This window comes from Ctenocephalides felis, unplaced genomic scaffold (genome assembly GCF_003426905.1).
Source record: "Ctenocephalides felis isolate EL2017-DRISC unplaced genomic scaffold, ASM342690v1 CF-g0.4_SCAFFOLD_01170, whole genome shotgun sequence".
NCBI classification, from domain to species: Eukaryota; Metazoa; Arthropoda; class Insecta; order Siphonaptera; family Pulicidae; genus Ctenocephalides; species Ctenocephalides felis.
Window position 1 is genome coordinate 18,436,003 of NW_020537324.1, and position 25,112 is coordinate 18,461,114.

General features: G+C 29.6%; 2 protein-coding genes across 2 annotated transcripts in view; both read right to left on the reverse strand.

Moving 5' to 3' along the window:
* LOC113366218 (pre-mRNA-splicing factor ATP-dependent RNA helicase PRP16-like) overlaps positions 1 to 694 on the reverse strand; it is a 32,870-nt gene extending 32,176 nt beyond the window's left edge. The window contains exons 1-2 of the mRNA XM_026607790.1: positions 319 to 694; positions 2 to 226 (exon numbers count right to left, since the gene is read on the reverse strand). Coding sequence (XP_026463575.1) covers positions 2 to 226; positions 319 to 641 — 548 coding nt within the window. The 5' untranslated portion in view covers positions 642 to 694. The remainder of the gene's footprint in view (position 1; positions 227 to 318) is intronic.
* A 2,267-nt stretch (positions 695 to 2,961) lies between these two features.
* LOC113366946 (protein bride of sevenless-like) lies at positions 2,962 to 11,832 on the reverse strand. Its single transcript, XM_026608586.1, has 6 exons — positions 11,811 to 11,832; positions 8,925 to 9,171; positions 6,444 to 6,586; positions 4,942 to 6,371; positions 3,229 to 3,412; positions 2,962 to 3,035 (listed from the first exon to the last, which is right to left on the reverse strand). Exons 1-6 carry the CDS (start codon positions 11,830 to 11,832, stop codon positions 2,962 to 2,964), a joined length of 2,100 nt encoding a protein of 699 aa, XP_026464371.1.
* Between the last annotated feature and the right edge of the window lie 13,280 nt (positions 11,833 to 25,112).

Below are 25,112 nucleotides of genomic sequence, written 5' to 3' on the forward strand. Positions count from 1 at the left end.
CCTAGGTGTGCCTTCACTCCGACTGGAATAGTCTCTATCACGTTTCCTTGTTGATCTATCATCTCGTTTTCTATCATAACTACGTCTATCATAATCTCTATGTCGTGAACTATATCTGTCTCTATCTCGGTCTTTACTCCTGTCTCTATCTCGATTTTTATCTTTATCCTTGGTTGAAGCATACACTCCTTTGTGGCTTCTGTCATTATATTTATGGTGTTCTAACCTGTTTTTAAAAACAAGAATTAAATATTGAGCAAATTATTTAAACAATATAAAAAAATCTTAATTATTACGTCTTATATAAATAATAAATACTTTTCTCTGGCCTTGTCTGATAGACCCCCTGTGTGCGTTGGAGTTTCTATATGAGGTTGTCTAAAATTTTTGGATAATTTAGACTGTTCTTTATTGTCTTTTGCAGAATTAGAGCCGGTGGCTTCTTCGTCATCTTTATCTCGCTCATCAAATGATAATCGAGATCGTAATTCTTTTTCTAGCCTCTTACTAGCAGCGAGTTTATCTAAACCTAATTTTGAAACTTGGGGCACTTTAAATGTATCAGGCTTCTTTTTCGTTATCACTAAACCACCTTGAATATTTTCTGAGGCTTCTAATCGATGGATATCTTTATCATCCATAATAAAATATTATAAAAATAAAATATTAAAATTTCGTTAATGAATTACGTATTTTTGGTTAGCATAATGCAAAACGTCAAGAACTGTCAAATAGCAAGTGAGTAACATTAGGCGATGAAACAAGTTCACATGAAAATGTTACCAACTGATAAACAAAAAATAATCAGTTACTTTTTAAATTGTATTTCAAATGATAATTATTATATGAAACTAGTGGGGTGGGTGGCATCGTGCCTTAAGGCAAATTGCTGGAACTTCCCGTACCGTAACGAAATGTTCGAGGAATACTGAATGTTTTCAAATAGATTATTATAAATATTGTAACATTGTCTAATATTTATAAGAATTATATAAACTGAATTGCAAAGTTGAAATTATTTGTTTCAACAAAAAACTAAAAAAAAAAAAAAAAATCGAACAAAAATTTTTTTCTCCAAAATCAATTATTTTGTTAAGACAAGCAGAAAGTTTTTTGAATCATTCAAATCGGACGCTTAGTTCTCTCAAAAACTGCCATTTTTTACATATTTAGCTCCGTATCTTCGAAATGGCTGGGCCTGCCTTTGCCAAAAACTAATAAACACTTCTCCCAATCATTACTAATTGAATGTTTTTTAGATCATTCAAATCGGATACTCCGTTCTCTCAAAAATTCGATTTCTATTTTCCGCAATCTTTGCTCCGTATCTCCGAAACGGCTGGACCTGCCTTTGCCAAAAACTAATCAGCTCTTTTCCCTATCAATAGGAATCGAATGTTTTTTGAACCATTCAAATCGGTTGATCCGTGCGCCCTAAAACGTGACTGGAAATTTGTATCCACACATACATACACACACACACACATACACACACACACACACACACATCCATTTTTTCTGAGGCATGCCAAAATGTTCAGAAACCTTCAAAACGTCGAGAAATGTAAAAATTTTCAATTCCGATTTTCGGCCCATTACAATAACTTACCCTACGGGAAGTTAAAAATATTATTATTGAAATATACAATATGAAGTAAATTACATTAATGAAGTAATTATGTTATACATGAACTTATCTTAAAACCATTGTTAATTTTAAATCATTTTCTTCGATCATGCTTAAAATATTACAAATTGTGCATAAACTATTCAATATCAGCATATACTGATCATTAATTTTAATTAAATTACTTGATTATATTTTAATATTTGATTAAAGAATTAGTAATAAATAAAACATATTATATCAAGTGTTATTATAAGAATTTTATTACCATGTGTATTTTACAAACAATTTTTTCCCAACATATTGATGCTTTAATCTATTGCAATGGATTAACAAAACAACTAATGATTCACTTTGTTATAACAATTATAAAATTTCATTGCACGAATTATTCGTTCAATACTGATATAACTTTAATAATATATTTACACATTAGATTGAGCACTAAATAATTGACTAAAACGAAGTAAATGACTAGGCTATTGTCGTGTTATGTGACTAGGTTATAAAAGTTAATACAATTTATTTCTAGAATCGTCGAATTTTCTATATACTTAGTAAATCTATTTATATTGGTGTTTCAGAAGGCATCAGTACAATATTTTGAAATTATAACAGTGCATTATTTAAATCAAAATTATAAAATAAGAATTGCATAAAAAATAATTATTGAGCATTTCAAAATATAGCTATTAAAATATATGTGAAAACTTTGGAATATTATACAACTAAAATATATTATTATATAAGATAATACTTAATTACTACTATTTAAATAAACAGTATACATTAATATGTGCAAGTCCTATTACAAATTTTAAATGCGGGACTGTAAGTCAATATACAATATATCTTTCTTGGAAGTTACATCTTATAATTAGTTGCATTCTGCAGTTAAAAATTAAATATATTATAAAATATACATTACTGTTATTATAGTAACTCAACATCAGTTAGAAAACGCACTTAAACTAAATCCATTTACAAAATAATCATAAAGTTTGAAAAATCTTGAAATCTAATAGGAAATGTCCAATTACAGTGGTACTCCGACATACTAGTTAAATTCATTTTGTAACCACGCTAGTTTGTCAAATCACTTGTATCTCAAAGCATTTTTTCTATATAAATACATTTAAGGGCCATTAATTCGAACCAGCACTATGTTGTTTTTAGTATTAAAAACTTCTTTCCTGAATCGAGATCGAGTTTAACTCAGCTCACAGACCTGCCCTACGGCAGTACTACCCGTTATTATTATTATTATTATTATTATTATTCATGATATTGCGGAAATGAGTAGCAGTACAAATCTATTACCTATCTATGAAGAGTTATGCTCGTACATCATAGCCATTTTCATATTTTTCAATAATTTCACGCTTTTTTTCAAAAGACATTGCTTTTTCTGTAGACACATGGATATAAAAGTACATAATATTTTGTAAATGTACAAAAATCAAAAAACGCGAACTCTCTCGTATCTCAAAATTTGGCGCTCGTAAGTCGGGGAACCACTGTATCATAGTGTACTTAACTTAACAAAACGTATAAGCTATTTTCTATATGAAAGTTATTTCCTCAAAACCTAGTAATTTTACCACCATCGTCCAGCCCTCGTCCATTCATGAGCGTTGGCGACCTTGGCGGCGTATCGTAAGGAGCATGCCCTTCGATCATCTCGTGCTGCATCCTTCTAGGTGGACGCATTGGCAGCGTTGGCAACTCGGAAGCAGGAAACACAGATCGTTGGAGCATGGCAGGATTTACGCAATCGTAGATTGTCTGGTATTGAAAAATGATAAAATTAGTGACAGAGTAATTGAAAAATGTGATGTAATAAGATGTAAATCATTGTTTCGAGATAAATTGTTACTTAAAATCTTTTTTTTTAATTTAACAAAAGAAACTTTATTAATTAATCGGCTATTGCATTGCAAGATACTGACGTATGATCACAAACTATTAAATATATTACGTTATATTCAATTAATTAATTATTTATCTAGTCATATATGAAAGCTTTTTGTAAAAGTAAAGTGCCATTGGTAGAAAATTTATGTACTACCAACATGTACATTGTAAAATTCACTGTAATAAATATTCTAAATCGATTTAAAAAATCGTGGATATTTCTATTAAATTTTAATAAAAATGTCAACAAATACTTCGAGTATAGTTAATTAGTTTTAATTGGATTGGGCAATTACTGGGTTGCCATCCATTCAAAAAATTCATATAATAAAGTCAAAACAATTACTGAATGTCCTAAGTGTGACAGATTTTAATTAAAAAAAACTATTAAATTTTAAATTAAAAATTACTTTCCTGACAACCATAAAAACTCTTTATAATAATGTAGTAATAAATTATAGTGATAAAAGCGTTTTACTAGCGTCAGCACTAAATTATATTATTATGACTCAAAACGCTTTTAATATTATTAATATTTAATAGAATTATGATTCAAACGCTATTATTATTTCATACCTTAAAAAGGTAATCACTAAATATACAAATTTATTATCAAAACGTCGAAAGTAGTTTAAAATTGCGCAAATTATAAGGTTATTAAACATTAATTATATTGTATTCCAAGAAGCGTGGACTTTTTACAATTTGGGTTTAAAAATAAAATGATTTAATTAATCGTAGCATATAAACCAACGAACGTAGCATATAAACAAACAGTTTAACCATAAATATAACCCGTCATTTATAGAAAGATTTTTTTAACGAACAAATAATTAATTACCTAGGAGCATATTTAATTAACTATGTTAATTTTAAAAAAAACTTCAATATTCGTAAAAAATATAAGTCTTGTGGTTTACTTCTTTTTCGTAATTTAAAACATATTTCAGATTATTATGAACAAAATATAGTAAAACAAAGTAATACTCTCGTCAACGTTTTCCTCTAACAGAAAACATGAAATCTCTAATTAATGAGTTGCTAGTTTAAAATATTTAAAATTTAAAAATAAAGTGTGCGTTATTATGTTTCAAAACCATTTATGAAAAAAAATTCAACTAACAATTAATTAATTACCTAAGTACATATTTAATTAACTGTGTTAATTTTTAAAAATCTATCAAAAAATTCTAAAAAAATATGAGTCTGGTGGGTTACTTCGTTTTTGTAATTTAGAAAATATTATTTCAAATTGTTATGAAAAAAAAGTAAAACAAAGTAATACTCTCGTCAACCTTTTGCTCTAACAGTTTGATGGAATTATGAAATCTCTAATTAATGAATTGCTAGTTTATAACATTCAAAATTTAAAAATAAAGTGTGCATTATTTCCATCATACCTGCCTGGAGATATAGTGATTTGATCGTGGTGCAAATGATATGGAAGTCAGTGAAGGCAAAGCCTGTACCAAATCACTCCTGGCAATCCCTCGAACTATAAGATAACTTCTTGGTACCAAAATGCCTCCTAAAACGATCCAAGCTGTCGACACGAGACCTAAAGGCACTGAAGCTTCTTTGCATGTACTACCAGAACTGAACAACACTGAAATTAATATCCATACAAACCATGCTATGGCTATAATATATGAAGCTACTGTCATTAGCATTCCTTCCATGTAGTTTCTTTGAGAACGGTATACAAAAGGCGTGATTATTAATAATGATATCAATAAAAACACATTATAAGATATAGCAGTCAAATAATAGTCACTATCAAATATGTTTCTGCATAAATTTACGTCGCTGGTGTCTTTTAGGTGGTAAACTAGCAGTTGCGAGGATATACTAAGTTGTACCAGAAACATGAAGAAACATATAGTTATTTGCAAAAATCCATTCACGTGTGATAAAAAACCACCTTCTGATCCGACTGAACACAACATAATTGCCCTTGATAATAGTTGAGAAAATAAAAGACAATAGCTGACACTAAGAACAAACACTCTCCACGCACAAAGAATATTCTGATTTAGTTGAAGAAAGTCATGTTCAAAGTTCTCATATCTAGATTGTGTTATTACTAGTTTCTGATTTTGTTCGTGGTCTTCAAATGTTACACTGAACGGTATTATTGATGCAAACATTGGCAATAAAGATAACAACAGAATAATTGTTGCTAAAGGATTTCCTTCCATAATATCTCCTTTGCATAATCGAATAATCACAAACAACAAAATTGCCAAAGTTGTGAAGACCCCAATTCCGGATACTGCCAAACTTGCTGGTACCCATGGATCCTTCCTCAAATATAAATATAAATAATCATGATACTGATGATGATTTCCTTTGAAATAATTACTGCATGTATCAGCAGTCGTTTTGCAATACTGCACTGGGTCATGATCTTGCAGACACTTGGCATGAGCAAAATATTTAGCTTTCTCTTCGGATGAATCTTCATTGAAATTGAAAGTCAAAACATCTGTTATTACATTAAAATTGCCAATGTTAAGTAAACCGTTTTCGTTTTCAGTATCGTTCGTTCTCATGAGTATGTCATAATAATAACTCAATTCGTTGTCTTCAATGAGAAAAATGTCTAAAATTTCTTGCAAACTTTTCTTGTTGGGTATCTTAAATTGCTTCTTTACAAACGGTGGGAAGTCGGAGTATATTACCGTGTCGTTCTCACAGTATTCCGAGATATATCTGTTCAGCATATCAGCAATATTCAGTATAGAATTTCCTAACTGATAAATGCTCTGAATATCTCGAGTTGTCGAACTGACTTTGTTTTTGAGAAATATAATTGTGGAATTGGATAAATCTTGAAACAAAAACAAATGGATAAGATAATAGATATTTAACACGTGTATTAATTTCAATATTTTATTATTACCTTTGATGTACGTATTATTATCATCTGTTGGAACCACAAATTGTAATGTTTCATTTTCATAATTTATAATTGAATTTATAATAAAATTTTCATCTCCAATGATGACCCTAATTTCAGACTGATCCGCCTCAAAATTTTTTAATCTGTAAAACCACATTTCATTATTGAATAATATATTTAATTATTTATTACTAAAAGAAAAAAAACTAATTTAATAATCTAATTGTAAATGTAAATACTATAGATATACATATAGTAAAATTTGCTGTATGTAAGGTGGGACACTTAAAGATGAAGCTCTATTTGAAGTGGAACCATTTATGTATATATTATATATGAAAAAATGTTATTATTTAGTTATTTAAAATAAATTATAATTAAAATGATAACATTAATATTATAATTTAAAAAAATCAGGTATAAGTTTTAGATTTATAAATAGTAGATAGCATAGTAAATAAATATAATATTTAAATAAAATATAAATATATTTAACTTTTATTTTTATTTAAATCTGTACTTCCAATTGTTATTCCAACAATATACACAGCTTCAATTATCATTGAAATAACTCTCGTGCAATAATTTGATAACACGAAACGTGTATTAAATATATACTATATACAATAATTGTCAAATGCATTAATTAAATTGTTCTAATAATATTTACAATCACTTATAAACATTTCATTGCATAACAGCGTTCTTGAAATTACTTCATAATAAATACAAATTAATTAACGGTGCTCGTAAACAGATGTGAAATAAGAATTTATATCTGAGGAATACCGTATTGGAACGATGATTGAAAACGTTTGAAATAAGTAAAAAAACATTAATTTTTCATTTTAATTAAAAATCGGTAAGCATGCATCAAAGATAATTTTTTTATAGCCGTTTTTCATATTGCATTTTATATACACTTCATAATTCAACTTCGATACAATTTCAATATTTTGTATAGTAATTAAAACGGTTTTGAAATAGTTTTTAAAGATATTTACATTATTATTATCATTAGTTTATGTATATATTTTTAACAACAATATTAATTCAACGAGTCCTATGAGCTGTAGCGCTGAATTCTTAGACGTGGATATTGACGAATTTGTTATTAAAATTTCTTTAATACTGATGACTTTATTTATGCAACAATGGCGTGGAAGGCCATTTTCACTTGGAAAGATATTTCTATCCAATAAGTGAAAATTGATGTCACTACTGCTTGACTGTCCGAAGCGGGTATCGAACCTGAACAAAGTTCATAGTTCTAACCATTGGGTCACGAAAAATCCCTATTTTTATTCTGAACATCCAGCAGAACTAAGTCTCCCACGTTCTGTTGGAACCGATGTTTATTTCTAGGTTTAGAATATTAAGATCATCCAATAATTGCGAGATTTAAATTTCATTCACCTCTAAATGCAATTAGAAGACGACCCAACTAATATCCTTTTATAGGATAGGAATATTAGATAGCATTTTCATTTGGAAGCATACTTGGTTCTATATTTTCAAGTAGATACAGATATCACTGCTGCTTGATAACAGAGTGTCTAGAACGTGACCCGTAACTGTTATTTACCACAGCTCTACAAACCAGCAAGGATTCAAAAGAGAACAAAATTTTTCGCGTAATTTTTTTATATTTTTAGTGGGCTTGATGTTAAAGATCTGAGCCATAGAGTAACACTGTCTGACAGACATGCCCAGAGTTACTTGTGTATACTACCCTGCTTAACGCTGATATGGTTTAACGCTCTTTTATTTCAATCCAGGCTTTGAAGGGGTAAATGTGGAAGACATTGAAGAAATAATTCAAGAAGCAGCACAATCTTTCTAATGATTAGTTCAAGAAATTCACTGAACGAGAAGAAAACAAAAATGTTGACAGCAGTAGTTCAGAGGAAGAGCTAAAAAAACTTTCGATGGCATTTGTAAAAAGGAGTTTGCCTACCATATCAGAAATAATGGATACATTGAAAGAGCTCAAAAGTAAGGCGTGGTGTTAGGAATGTTCTATCCATTTAGGAAAAACTTTTAACAGAACATCATTAGTCAAAGAAAAAGGCAAACAATATTAGGTGCTTTTGTCACAAAAAGGCAGATCACTGAAAAAGCGGAAGACTGGCTAAATATGACTAACTTAGAAATTTATTTGTTTTTTCAAGAATATTCGTTTTGTTATTTATGTTTTTTCTGTTTTTGCAAGAAATAATAATGTTAACATAAATGTTTGGTTTTATTTTCATTAAAAAAACATACTTTTTAAATTTGATACCTAACCAATTTCCTAGCCATCTTCCCCTAACCCCAACAATTCCATATAAAGATAGCCTCGTTTAGCGCTGTTTTGCATAACGCCCTACTTTTTCGGAACGTATCCCCCCTGTACATTTATAATAATACATATAACTTATAAGATATTTATAAAAATATATGTCAAAATCAAATTACTTATCTTATTTTCTAAAGACTTACTGGTAAAGCTGGCTAGGTCTTAAGACGCAAAGACCCTCGATCGCCGCGTGTTTCGCGAACGATGCTGCAACTTCCGTATCATTGATCGCAACGTCCAGCTCTCCGCGGGTCATCCAAGGACCCTCGCCTAGGACCCGCGCTACTGCCGCTGGCAAAGACGGCCCGTCGTCGGACAAGGGCCAAATCGAAATATTCAAAGACTCTGATAATGCAGAAACATGTGGAATGTCTTCTGATAAAATTATACCTAGAAAAATAAATAACCAAATTGAAAATGAAGATACTCTTTATATTATATTACATTTCTACGGCTAAATAATAATTATTTGGAATAGATGTTCTTTACTAGTATACAATAACTTTTATACCTGTCCTGAAATGCACAATAAGTATATTTGTAGGATTAAAAAAAAAAGCTTTAAAATCAGGATCACCCACTTGCCAGAAAACTACCCCACTACACTACTAGCAAAAAAAAAAGTTACATTAACAAAAGAATTTGTACTTAGAATTGATATGTGTTGATATTAATAAGTGCAATGTCTTATATTAAAATTATACATAGAAAATGATTTAATCAAATTAAAACAAAAGATACTATTACATCTAAATAATAATAATTTGGAATAGATTTTTTTTTATTATTATATAATAAGTTTTACACTTGTCCTGAAATGAACAATAAGTATAATTGTAGGATTTAAAGAAAAACTTTAAAATCAGGATCATCCATACTCACTTGCAGGAGAACTACACCACGACACCCAGGGTAAGAAAAAAAAGTTACATCAACAGAAAAATTTGTACTTAGAATAGATAAATGTATTATTCATAGTGTGTTTCATTTATTCATAAAAGTGAATTATGTAATAAATTTCTTACATTTTTATAATAAAGTAATAGCATATCTTTTGATTATTATTGTTTTATATGTTTACAAACGTCCAGTTTAAAATATTTAGTAAATTTAATAATTTACAATTATCATTTGTACAAAAGACATTGTACTACGACAATAACATTTTAACACCCATATGCTAGTAATAATTCTACTCAACACAAGCAAAATGTTTTTTAATCATTCTAATCAGACAATCCATTATCTCAATTAATGCTATATTTGCATTTTTCGCTCCGTATCTCCGAAACACGTCTCCCTACCAATAGGAATCAAATATTTGGGTGCAGATCCGTGCACCCGAAATCGTGGACAAAAATTTGTATCCACACACACATGCATTTTTTCTAAGTTGATCTCTTTAGATCAACTGGCATTAGTAATATTATATCACATGAATATATATTTTAAGTTCTTATACCAAAATAATATAAGTTCAATTTGTATTAGGTGGATTGTTTATTATAAGTGTGATTAAACTTATTGTCTGAGATTTATTTATAAATGCTCGCATACAAAATTATACGCATGTATTTTTTTGGCTTAAAAGCATGCATTAAAATTAGTATCAGAATTCCATCCATTGTTTGTTAATTTAATTCATTTATTATTTGTTTTTGTAATGTGTGCAAATATATAGTAATGCAACTGTTGTGACCATTTGATATTTTGGCAAATGAATATCTTAAAGTCTTTATTAGAAAAATATTTGTTATTAATAATAATATTAATAATATTTAATAACAACTTTTAATTAACAACTAGCATACTAGTATGAATTTAAATTAAAAACTTCTTATAGCAAATAACATACAAGAAGTATGTATTCAAATTAAAAATATGTGCATTAAAGCTTTTTTTCAAAAACATAATTTTCTTAATCCTCGATTGAATTTTATACAAATTTTAGATTTATGACGTCAATTTGTAGAATATAAAAATTTATCGTTAAGTAATATAAAAATATAAAAACTGAATATAATTATAAAGAATACATTTATAAAACAATATAGCAAAATATCAATATATTAGAATATTATTATATTGCATAGAAAAAAATACAGAGATAAATTACAATATTGGTTAAATGGTACCTACATTTCCAATTTACTAATTCATATTTGTATTAATTAGAGTACTTTACCGAATACTTTTCTCAAGACATTTATTATAATATAAAGCTTTCACGATTTAAATATTTATAAGCTTTTTAACATTATACATTTTTAAATAAGAAATAAATGTTGAATACATTACACGTATATATAAAACAAACAATAAATATTGATATGAATATAATTAGGTAATAAATAAGTCAAACGTTACGCAGAAGTAATTCAAATGAAAAATATAACATAATTATTTTCTTATTCAATTTAACAAAACAAAAATTCATATGCCATAATAAAAATAACTCAAGAGTTTATGGCTCATATAAATTATTAAACACACATAATAAAAAGTAATGGACTTCGCACATTTTTAGTTTTCTACTGCACGCACGATAAAATCGCGGAGTGGTCGCTTTTTCAGTTTCCTCGAAGAAATTACTCTCGGAGGAAATTTAGCAAATAAAGTATTTACATCGTATGGGAAGAACTTTCTAATATAAAACGTTAAGTCCTATCAAACGTCCTATGTTGAGTCGCAAAAAGAGTATTATATAGACTGATTATAATAAAAATTTATAATAATGAGGTCGAGTTTTATATGGTTGTACTGTTACAATTAACGGTAATGCTAAAGGTAAAAAAAAGGTTTTCAATTTTTTGCACAACTTTGTCTAAAGACATCGGAACTTTTAAGAGATTCCGAATATTAATTACTAATAACTAAAAAAATAATCTTTAGTTTTATACTGTTCGAATAAAGTTTCTACGTTTTTTTTAATAGATTCTCACTTTTCCCATAATTTCTGCATATTACCACGCATATTTCAAGGCTAAAATTGGCCCAATCGGTTCAGCCGTAATCGAGATTTTGCATACCTAAGTTAATATCGAGCTCCATTTTTATATATAAAGATTCACACATCACAATTTTATTTTTTTTAATTTTATATATATCTGTCCAATAAAAAAATGCGTCTATAAATTATATTATATTTCGCAATGTGACAGAAAATTGTGATTTCCTATTCATCAATCTGAAGGCTTATTACATCCTTATAGATCCAAATACTAGAATCAATATTTTAAATGCCCATTATTCTATAATTGTATGATTGATTGCTCTATACTTATAATTTAATATTATTATTAATATTATTATTAATATTATTATTATTATGTGTAAAATTGTTGTGGAATGTGGTGTTATGATATTTATATGAACAAAATGCAAAGAAAAACAGCGCAAATAATTAGAATAAACGAACCATGTAATCAAAGCAGATAATAATTGCTAAACAAAAGATTTGCAAACTACTCAAGTATGTCAAAACAAGCTTGTTTTCTTTTCATAAATAGTGCAGAATCTTTGGTAAATTCTTTCGATTCTTGCTTCTCTAGATGTGCAATCTATACATACCAATGCTATTTTTCACCTTTTTTATAAATATGATTTATATGTGTCTACGATTTTTATTCATATTAGGTTTTAATAAGATTTTTCATCTTTTCTAAATCTTTTTTCCTTATTTTTAAGTAACGTGTACTTAAAAATTATATTAAGGTTGCGTAAAGTAAGCAACAGTGCTCACAAACAAAAAATCTAACAAGGAAAAATAACCTCATTTTTAAGTAACGTGTATCTAAAAATTATATTAAGGTTTCGTAAACTAAGCAACAGTGCTCAACCAAAAAATCTAACAAGAAAAAAAACTTTGGTTATAGATTTTCAAACATTATTATCGTCATCAAGGTGATGTTAATACATTTGGGATACTTTCAAATATTGTTCTTAGAAAATTCTTAACTTTACTGGTTTTTGAATTATCGGTACTGGCCCATTTTTAACTTTCCGTAAAGCAGGTTATAGTAATCGCAAAAAAATCGAAAATGAAAATTTTTATATATCTTTACGTTTCAAAAGTTTTTGAACATTTTGGCATACCTTAGAGAAAATGAATGTGTGTGTGTGCGGATACAAATTTGACGATTTAGGGCGAAGGCAGGTCTAGCCGTTCCGAAGATACGGGGCAAAAATGCCCAAAACGGTAAATCAGTTTTAAAAAGACCGGAGCGTCCGATTTTAATAATTCAAAAAATATTTTACTTGTATTGACAAGGTGAAGAATTGATTAAATTTGTGGTAAGGCAGATCCAGCGGTTATAGAAGCTCAATAAAAATAAGTTTAAAAAATGCCATTTGGCGGTCAAAAATGTTTGTTGGACATATATACATCAAATTATCAGATATTTTATAGAGATTATAATAATATGTACCCATTTTGTGTGATTTTTTTTTTGGGTTCCGTAACAAGATTTTTAATTACGGTACGGGAAGTTCCAGCAATTTGCCTTAAAGCACAATCCCATGCACCCCACTAGTCTCTCCTACCTTTAAGCCCCGCTCTACCCTATCTATTTTAAGGTCTATTACTAGATTACAATGTCAATAAAATAATGAAAAAAAGATTTTTTTTCGAAATAATCATTCTTTGAAATAATAAAATAAAATAAAATTTAAATATTCCAATTAAAGCTTTCATTTATTGCTGAGTATTATTGCTTTCTAGGAATCTGTGATTACGAGATATATCACTATTCCAAATAGCGACCCAGTTCCATATATGACTAAGTGCATTTAAACTATTAAAACTAATCAACATATTTGCAAAACTATAATCGTTTTCGAACAAAATATCCAGCTCGTACTAGTTTTATTCGTTTGCGATATTATTGTTTGATTTCCTTCACTTCGTGTATTAAAACGCCCTAACTTTCACATCCCGCAAAAAAATGCTAGTAGCTTTCAGATAATGTATACAGGCGTGTCGCTCTTTGGCAAATTTATTTAGTTATAAAAACGTAATATAACTGGTAGAAAACAGACAGTTGCATTGAGATCATAAAATTATAATTATAAGAGAAAATAAACTATTTCTTACCTAAATGATACACTTTCTCACATTTGTTTGACTGTGTGAGCATCGCTTGGAGTAAGGACTTTGTTTGCCAATTTTCGTCTCCATCTTCGCAACTTCGGTAAATTTTTAAACCTGGGAAAGGATAAAAAATTGTAAATACAAAATCTGATTTAAAATATACATCATTGTAAGTAGATACTAGAATATGCTATATAGTCTGTTTGAAATTTAGTTGAAATAATTTAATCTTAAAAAATTTTCAAAATTAAACAAGATCTATGATTGTTAACTTCCTGTAAGGTAAGTTATAGAAATCACAAAAAAATCGAAAATGAAAATTTTTATATATCTTTACGTTTCAAAGGTTTTTGAACATTTTGGCACACCTTAGAAAAAATGGATGTATGTGTGTGTTCGTATGTATGTGTGTGTATGTGTGTGTGTGGGCGGATACAAATGATTGTCAACGATTTCGGGAACACCGATCAACCAATTTAAATATTTCAAAATCATTCTATTCGTATTGATGAGGAGATGTGCTGATTAGTTTTTGGCGAAGGCAGGTCTAGCTGTTTCGAAGATACGGGGCAAAAAGTGCCGAAAACGGTAGTTATTGACAAGATGAAGAACTGTATAAATTTTTGTAAAGGCAGGTCTAGCGGTTATGGACTTTCAATAAAAATAAATTAAAAAATTGTCATTTAGCGGTAAAAAATGTTTATTGGACATATGTACATCAAATTATCAGATATTTTATAGAGATTTTAATAATGTGTGCACATTTTGTGTATTTTTTTGGGTCCGTAACAAGATTTTTAATTGCGGTACGGAAAGTTCCAGCAATTGGACTTAAGGCCTACAACATAATGGGCATAAAGTACATACATAATTATCATTACAATTTTAAGCTAGAGATAAATTCTTATAATGATTATGATACATGCAATGATTATATATAATCATCAAATATCAGCATCAAAAACTTATGGCAAAAACTACCCTATATGTATATATGTATATGGGGCAGTGTTTGCCTTTCGGCATAAGTTAAATTTGAGGCTGCAAAGCTGGTCAAAAGTTATTTTTCCTTGAAGACATATTTAGATCTATATTTTCCAATACTTTCATAATGATCACAGGCAAGAGTATTTATCAGAGTAACGCCCACTAAAATTTTTCAAATCTCTTTCTTCCTAATGTCAAAGTTGTAAATATCAATATAAAATAAAAGTTAGCAGTCAATGCGACATTTAGACACGGGCGTTAATAAGCAATAAGCGCGGCTAAGTTTCTATGCACAAGGCCTTTTAGGAAATATCAATGCAGAATTTTCACATTCTTATTTGTTGCAGCTGTAAGGTAAAGATAAATTTACGTTATTCTGGAAAGGTTGCACTTTATTTTATACAGGTGTGCATCATTAGTAAATAACAAACCGTTGCTAATTGCAGAAATCAGTGCTTTGCAAACTACTGTAGCAGTTTACAGATGATAATATGGGTCAAAATATAATTTAAAATCAAGCATACCTACTGCATTTTTAATGGTCACTTTGGCCAAATCCTTTTTTTATCTCTAAATATATTAAAATGACTAGAGCACATTCATTGTTCTATTTTAATAAGTAACACAGATTCACAAAAAAAGTTGTCTGCATTGGGTATGTGACATATGTTTTTCAATTTAGTTCTCTACATTGAAAGACTTTAGATTATCTAAAGTCAAACCACAAAAATAGAGATAAATAAAAAAACAACAATAGCATCGATATAGTAACAGCGTGATGATTAAAATCTTATAACTCCTGTCGTTTCCTGGCCCTTTTTACCTTAAATGAATGACTTGAATTATCTATTAAGTTTTTTTTAGAATACAGCAGTAATTTGCAGTTTTATTTTTAATTTTTCTTTATTTTTTGTTGCTTGACTCCTAATTTTGACTTTATACTCGTGTTCACCGGTGAAACTACTTTGAAAAATATATGTCGCACACCCAATATAGAAATTTTTTTATGTAAACCTGTGGTGTCATTATTTAATATATAAAAAACTATTATAATTCTATTAAGTTTATTCTCAGTAGGTTATTGACACACATACTAACATAAGTGATAGTAGGTATTTTGATTAATAGGTAATAAATATGCAGATGTTGGATCTAATCGAAGACTATACAATTTATTTTAAGTAAAGCAACAAGTTTCATTAACATCAGGTAACAGAAATTGATTGTACAATTAAAATGCATAATAAATTAACAGAAAATACATATATTACAACAGCCATCCAGTTCAATCGGTGATGGTATTCAAAAATCAAGAAAAATAACACAGAGAACAGGAAAATAATGAAAATGAAAAAGTATCAACGAGAATAGTAAAAAACAAATAAAATAAATAAATAGACTAACATTTCTAATAATTATAAAAATATTAGTCCAGTCATTATAGTAAGTTCACCTCGGAATTTGAGATTCCCAGCTGTAAGTCTGTAAATACTTGTATATTGACACTCTAAAAGTTGCCTCAAACCTACATATGTTGCGTACTATACCTAGGTTTTGAGACAACTTTTAGGTGACAGACTTACAGCTGGATTTCTCGAATTCCGAGACTCTTACTTAATTTAAGCTCAAATGACTGGACTAATGTAATAAAAATTGTTCGAAAGAATTTTTGTATTTTTATATTGGCCATGCAGGCAGCGATCTTCATGGCATTGAGATTTGTACCGGAAGGCTGAATTTAATGTTAACTGTTCATGGCAATTTTAACAAGAATCCGATCTCTACATGCTGAAGATTGAAACTCTGCATTCTTTATAATTTTTATTATGTATAATAGCAATTCTTACACAATATTTTATAAAGATTGTACATTTGAAAAAATTATATAAAAAATGTAGATGGTGTATTTACAGTAGATTTAATTTGACATTAATTTTTCATTAAAATTTTAACCAGAATGCGTTCGCCTTGTAATGAAGAATCAAACCCTGCGTTATTTATCATTTTCATTATGTTTAATTCCAATTCTTATACTAGTTTACTTAAGAAACTTTATGAAAAATTTAATAAAAACATGGTGTAATTATGTCAGATTTATTTTAGCATGATTTGGTCAATGCAAATAAACCAAGAGTGCTTTCTACTCATACTGAAAATCTGATTTTTTTGCTTAATGTATAAATTAGCTTGAATTTTGTCGAGCAGCTTTGGTAAAGAAAATTCTTCACAGTTATATGTATTTTCATTCCAATGAGTATAATAATAAGTTTTTTACTTATTAAAAAAAAAATATTTTTTTCGCATTATGACTTGATAACACGAACATTCAAATGAACGAACTGATATTATAAAATTAACATAATTTGAAATCATTGGAGTAGAGCAATTTGGGCGTTTATCAGAAACATCAAAGCATAAATTTAAATAACACAATGTGTTTTAAATTTTGTTTAAAATATTCAAACCTAACCATATAAAGTTATCATATCGAATATACAATGAGAGGGAAGACCTTGCATTAATTTTATCAAAGGTCGTGTTCTTAATTGCATGATTAATTTGGAGATTACTTCGAAGCCATGACTTTGAATATTGGGAAACTTTCAAACTACATTACTGAATACACAAGATATTATAATGTTATGCGTTAAAAATAATACTAGAGACCCAAATGTCTGTAAATGAGATTCTATTTTCGTTTCGCGTTCATTGAAGAGTTACAAATTACACTGAATCACGCTATAATATGCGAAATGAAACTATTTAGCAAGGTCAAATAGTTGTATTATCGTAAGGCAAAGCAAAAAATGTTGACTGTTTTAATTATGCCATTAGTGTAGATCATTACAGATGCAACTAAGACAACAATCGAGCTCGATTAAAATACTGAGGCAATCGAATGCTAAGTGCTCCATCGGTTCGTATAACATGCTAGTTAATTAATATTGCGATTACAACAGGACCGAACTAAACTGACCAGATTCATTTTTCTTATTTTGCCTTATAATTTACAACTGTTATTCAGTCAAAAAGTTTTGATTCTAGCAAGTGATGAAGTAGAAGGTCTCAAAAAGTTGGCACGTGACCATACCCATGATTTACCCCCGACCCCCTCAAATAATCGAATAAACTAAGGACAAAAGAAAATTCATTAAAATAAGTTTTCTTCATAAAATAGCGTCTGTCCAAAAAAATATTAGAATTTTTTTATATCGTCGAATTTTTCAAAAATAGTGAAAATCTGAATTTGGGGATGAGCACAGTTTATACTGAAGAGAAGTCTATTAAGAACTCTATAAAAATTTCAAATTGATGAAACGGTTCAGTAGAAATTGAGAAATCGGGGGTACAGTATTGAAAGAGACAATTTCAATTAAAAGTAGTTTAATTAAAATTAAATTAAAGTTTCGCAGAGGGTCGAGACATAGAAGGATTATAGTGGACAAACCACTGTATCCCCGAAAATGATTAAAATTTTGAAAAATCCTTCCTATACACATATTCTTGAATAGTAAAACTTTGGCAATATTAAAAAATATCGATTTCTTAAAATTTCTTGACCAGAATAAGTACCCCCTTAAATAGGTCACAATAAAAAATGTATTACAAGGAATAACTAAGGAGCAATTAAATATTTGTGCAGTATTTTTTTTATTTTTTGCGCTATCTTTTATGTTTATTTGTTTGATCTATGTTTGGTTCTTTATTTTTCTTTGTTTGATTTAGTTTCTGTAGCCATTATGAGTTTCATAATCAATTAAAATTGTAATAATATTCCTGGCTGCACTGAAGCATTACAAAGCTATATTTTTATAATTACGATAAATGTAATAATTTCATATAATGCCATTAACAATATTTTTCTTATAACGATGATAATTAGATTGACATAATTAGAAATGTTTATTCTATGCAACCAATTTAAACTTGAAACTGAATAATATTTATTTGAAAAAGAATAGTTTTTTGAATTCGGGTTTTTCCTGATTTTATTTATTAATTGATGACATATATTAATAGTCAAAACGTATAAATAAAAATGTAAAAATAATATTCTATTTTTTAAATCGACAAATTGGCTGCTGATTGTAACAAATTTGTTTCAACGTAGAAAAAACAATCAATATATATATATATATATATATATATATATATATATATATAAATGTGAGTATGAATCGTTCGATCAAAAAAGCTTATCCTTAAATGTTGTCTATATAGTTCATAAAAACTCATATAACTATAGTTAACAAACAATCATTCTTACCAATTTAACGCCACAATGCAATTAATGAATTATAATGTCGTTAAGGTAAGAACAACTTCTATAGATGTTCCTATCATTGAATTTCATTAAGCAATAGACTTGTCGATCTGTGAAGTTAAATAAAAAATCTATTTTGCTGCTAAAGTTATTTCAAAGACTCAATAGAGATTTTAATATGAAACCGTAATAAAATAATTGAACAAAACTTGTTCGCCAATTCAATAAGATTATTCAAATTTATAAATCTCAACATCGCTTCTGTTTGCTAAAAGATGTATATTATTAAATCCGAAATGAAAGTCTGTTCGCATGCTGTTCGCCAGTTATAGATCACGTGCAGGGCAAGAATTACTATCGATTGCACATACCATGTTTAATATCATACGAACACGTACCTATTTTCACTCCTTTCACATATTCGTTCTCGTTTAATTTTTGCAGCAAGTAAATTGCGGTAGATGCCAATTCATTCGAAGTCACCTCCTCCAGACACGTCTTCTCCTGCAGCAGCAGAGAAATTATAGCATCACCGTCGGTTTCATAAACTAAATTAATATCCTGCGATGCACATGAGTCGTTTCTGAAATCCAATGCAATCGCAGACCAAATATGGAAAACTAATTGGCAAAGCGTAATCAGTCGGATCATGTTGGAGGCAGAGTTGATTCAATCAGTAATTAGTTCCATCAGATGCAGAAGTTCAAGCAACATTAGCAGGAAGGTATTGTTCGATTGAAATTCATTTGTAACAGCGACTGTTAAATCACATTGCGCTTACGTAAGTCATCAATGGGTTTGCCAAAGGTAATTTCGGTTTACGTAACACAAAAGTAAAGGTCCTTCAATGATTTATTGTTAGGATGGATCATGATGGGATCACAGAGTCACGTAATATTACACAGTAACATTATAACATATAAGGTATTTTGGATTTGGAAGGCACTGGAGAAAAATCAGATGTCTCTTGATCAGCAATTGATATTCCAGCATGCACTTTATTAGGGATTTAGCATAAAACAACTTCTTTAAAAATTCACTGATTTTATATAAAAAGACTATTTATTTTATAAAAAAAAAATCAATAACAATTAGCAAATCTATGAAATCACTTTACACTGTAAGACAACTGTTTCTAGAGTATAATTATTTCATTTGGATTCTATTTCAAGAAATCTCCATGAAATGCAACACTTTATTTATAAGCCTTGAAATTTGATAAATAAAATTAATTACAACAGATTATATTAAGAACCAATAAATTTTTAGAACAATTATTGACAACTTTTTGACTAATTTTAAGAAAATCCACAAAATGTGTCTCCAATAATCCAGTCTTCGATGGTGTAACTTCTATCTTCAACTGTTCGAGCCACTGTTATCAACGATCGTAAGCAAAGTCTTGCACGAGCGATTGCTTTCACATCGAGTCCGTCGTGTGAATTGTGCTAAAATTGTTTGAAAAATCCAAACTGCAAAAGGTCGTACAGAACCGACGTCGAGAGTAACATAATGCAAGTAACCGTGTCTGTTGTTAGTTTGCTGGTGGTTGGCATGGCAGTATTCAAATACAAATATAATCGATTCACAATATACGGAGTCCGGTATATTACGGAAGTAAGGGCATAGTGGGGATAATGTTACAGCGCTCGCAAACATATGCCAGAGAGGCCATTAATTACTGGGAGGGTGCCTGGCACCAAGGTTCAGGTTTTCTCTGTTTTATTTTTAATTATGTTATGTAGAATTTTGCATGTTGATGTTGTTCAACTTTTGCTTCCGTTCGAAATTCAGGAATAGAAATACTTAAATTATAATTGATTGCGTCTAATATTCCGACATATGCAAAATATACAGGAAGAGTAATAAATTATTCCAATGAAAATTTCTGAACTTTCGATACTTTTTACGCAATATTATTGATATATACATTATAAAACTATTTAAAAGTCAACCCTGCAATGTTTCTCTTGAAATATCTTCAAATATGTAGTTAATTACAATTTATACGACGCCATTTGGATATAAATATTAATGGTGCATGGTATCTTACCTCAAGGTAAATTGCTTTGAAATCTTTACATGCCGTTATTTAAATCTTTTGAAATTGGACCTGCCCTTCCAAAAATTTAATCAGTTCTTCATTTCGTCAATGCAAGTAAAATGTTTTTTGAATTTTTTAAATTGGAAGCTCCGTTTTCTCAAAAACTAAATTACCATTTTCTGCACATTTGCACCGTATCTTTGAAACAATTGGACCTGCCTCTGCCAAAATCTGATCAGCACGTCTCCTAATCAATAGGAATCGAATGCTATTTTTAATTATTCAAATCGGTTAATCCGTGTTCTCAAAATCGTCGACGAAAATTTGTATCCGCACGCACACACGCACACACATACACATAAATCAATTTTTTCTAAGGTATTCCAAAATGTCCAAAAACCTATATTTATCTTACGTAAAGTTAATAATATTAAAAATTCATTATTTAAAATTTAGATATGTGTTATTTTTCAACATATTTCAGAAAGAACAGAACTCAAAATTATAGTTGTTGATTGAAATTTTAATATAAAATTTAACTGACATTGACACCAGAATATAGCGACAATTGTAAAATAAAAAAGAATTAAAACATCCAAATAATGATGCGTAATAACCATCAAAATCAAACCATCTATTTTAGTACCCTGTTCTAAACATTCCATTTTTTAATTAGACGAATTGTATGGCAAAATCTTCAGGGCAATGCTTCAAACATAAATGGATGTGTTTACAAAATTCTGTATTCATAATTTTTATTTTAAGTTGACGAGACTAGAAAATTGTAAACTTTTTGTGAATTAGAAATTAATTTAAAGTTAAATTTTACTGAAAATGACATAAAATCATATGTCGAAACGTTTGGACGTAATAAAGATCTTGATTTTTAAAAAACTTCTGCAATTTTAGTTTGATGTATTACCCTGAAGTATTTGCCTCACAATACTCAACATGAAATATATTCTAAAAAAAGTTATAAAGTTGAAAAGTATAGTGAAATGACATTGAGAAATCACTAACACTATTCTTCCCTGAATCGAGTTGGAGTTTAACTCAGCTCACGGATCTGCCCTAGGGCAGTAGTACCCATTATTTATAGCTCATGGTAGAGCAGGGTTTAGGTATATAGACAAAAAGCTTATTTTACAAACATACCTTGCAAAGCAAATAGATAAAAATGATAAAAATAATCATTTCCTTCCCTTGGCTTAGTAGAGTTATGGGCTTAAAATCAGAAGTTCCAGGTTTGATGTCTCGGACAGCCTAATGACTGGTGATGACATAGGTTTTCACTTGAAAATATAGATAGCAATACGTTTCCAAGTCAAAATAGCCCTTTCCCGGCATTACTGCAACATAAAATAAATCAAACATCTTTATTTTTATTAGCGATAGAATAAAATTTATTAAACGAAGATAAGGCCAACCATTGGGTTTAAATCCTTTGCAATCCAACACTCCAAAAGTTCATATTAGGGGGGCCGTCCATTATTCACGTAATCGAATTTTAAGAATTTTTGGACTTCTCCCTTCCCTTGGTGATACGTGATGGTATTTAAAATTAACCACTTCTCCATCACACAACATCACGTGTATTTTTAATGCCTAGAAAAAACGTTAAATTTTTTGAAGGTTTTTGTGAAACTTTGAATTTTTATTTAAACTCGGTAAAAAATACATATACGTGGCATCTTACTAGACCTCCCGTCCCTCTCGTAGAATTTTGTGATTTTTGGTCAAAGCTCCTCCCCCCTTCTTAAGTGACCACTAGAATGACGGAGTTTGGTTGTATACCTATTTTGCCTGATTGTGAGTCATTTAAGTAATGGATTATAGAGGAATAGAAATTAATTTTTGTATACCTTTCATTGTACTATGAAAAACCAAAAAAATATTTTAAAACAATGACTTGAAATTGTTATGTATATCACATAAAAAATGCAAATGAGTCAAATTGACTCGCTTCGTCATTCTAGTGTTAAATGTCGCAAAGACCGTAAAGTGCAAAGGGTTCAAAAATAAAGCCAAGACGTCTATACAAACTTCTGAGACTATTAAAGGTTCTGATTAGTGTTAACAAATATAAAAAACTAATTTAGTTTGTGAACGAAGAAAGTTGTGGGGATCAAGCAGGCTAGTCATGGACAGAAAAAAAAACAATTGGACTTGTCATTTTATATTTTTCATATCAGTAATATTTTATAATGAATAAATTTTATATATTTTTATACGATATGAGATCAAGAAAAAGGAGTTTTATTTTTCGAGGATTTAAGAAATACAGATTTTGACGCAGCACCATAATCACTGGTCTTCAGAGACGACTTATAAGGTACGTCCAGTCCTCGGTTCATCATAGTTAACGCACTTACTATCTGAACCGGACTTTCGTGGTTACCCATTTGGTATACCCAGACCTCAGTGTTTATTGCTGACAGAAAAAAATAATTTGGAGTCTAAACTTTTCATTGGAATGCAATTCAACCTCTCCTTGTCCGTTAACTCAATAAATCGTCTTTTGATGCTACCTCCCATTATCGGTGACAGCAACGAGTCAAAACAAAATGAGAACATAAATTATTTATTGGATTCCACAATTCTGGACTCTTATTTTAAAGAAACCAACGATCCTGATTTGGATAAAAAGCCAACTTCTTTCTCTGATCAGAACCCATCAGATACGAATGCAACGCCTGCAGAAATGGAAACTGTACCCATAAATTATGCATTCCAAACATTAAGTAATTCTGATATAACTAATACCAATTAATTATGATGGTAGTGAAAATGGTGAGCAATTGATAAAAATGTTTGTCACAGAGCCACAAGGATTCGAGAATCCGATAGCGCCTTCTGTTTGTGGTAGATCTGCCGACGAAACATTGGAATTGCGCATTGACTAGTACCACAATACTGCTATAATCGGCTTTCCCACCATATTTTTATATCGTGTTTCCCTTATTTTCTTTTTAAACTGTGAGGTCAACACTGGGCAAGGAGTGTGTGGGGATCAAGCAGGCTACTCATGGACAGAAAAAAAACAATTGGACTTGTCATTTTATATTTTTCATATCAGTAATATTTTATAATGAATAAATTTTATATATTTTTATATGGTGGGAGTTTATACTCATAAACATTTTTATCCCACAAAGTAAAATGTTTCTGCGCCCTGCACGTGCCGCGTATGCAGTCTGCATTCGCGGTCGAGTGAACGCGTAGCGTCCGACAACAATATGTGAAATATTGTATTACTCTAATAATGTAAGTATCAAAGTATCGCAGTATGCCAACGGTGTCACCTGGCGTGCCACCCGCGCCCTTTGTTGCTCAATCCGAACACGGGGCCGTTACGGACCGCGGTTCGCACGTGTACTGATCCTGAACGAGAATGTTGCGATAAGTTAACCAGATTCATCACAAAGAAATATAAACATTTTATTAGATACAAAGAAATTTTAGATTAAAGGGAACTAGTGGTGTGCATGGCATCGTGCCTTAAAGCAAATTGCTGGAACTTCCCGTACCGTAATTAAAAATCGTGGTACGGTCCCCAAAAAAATTTACACAAAATGTGTGCACTTTATTAAAATCTCTAAAAATATATCTGATAATTTGATGTACATATGTCCAATAAACATTTTTGACCCCCAAATGACATTTTTTTAACTTATTTTTATTGAGAGTCCTTAACCGCTGGACCTGCCTTACCAAAAATTTAATCAGTTGTTCATCTTGTCAATACAAGTAAAATGTTTTTGAATTATTAAAATCGGATTCCCCGTTCTCTTAAAAACTGAGTTACCGTTTTTGGCACTTTTTGCCCCGTATCTTCGGAACGGCTAGACTTGCCTTTGCCAAAAAGTAATCAGCACGTCTCTTTATCAATACGAATCGAATGTTTTTTATCGATCGTTTTTATTGATCGGTGTTCCCGAAATCGTCGA

What these genes read in the sequence shown, in the direction of transcription:
- LOC113366946 (XM_026608586.1), bottom strand. Translation starts at nt 11,832, where the DNA reads ATGGAGCTCGATATTAACTTAG. An exon ending in GGAGCTCGATATTAACTTAG is followed by an intron (nt 9,172 to 11,810) that starts GTATGCAAAATC and finishes TTATTTTTCTAG; the next exon opens with GTATAATTTTATCAGAAGAC. An exon ending in AGACCTAGCCAGCTTTACCA is followed by an intron (nt 6,587 to 8,924) that starts GTAAGTCTTTAG and finishes GTGGTTTTACAG; the next exon opens with ATTAAAAAATTTTGAGGCGG.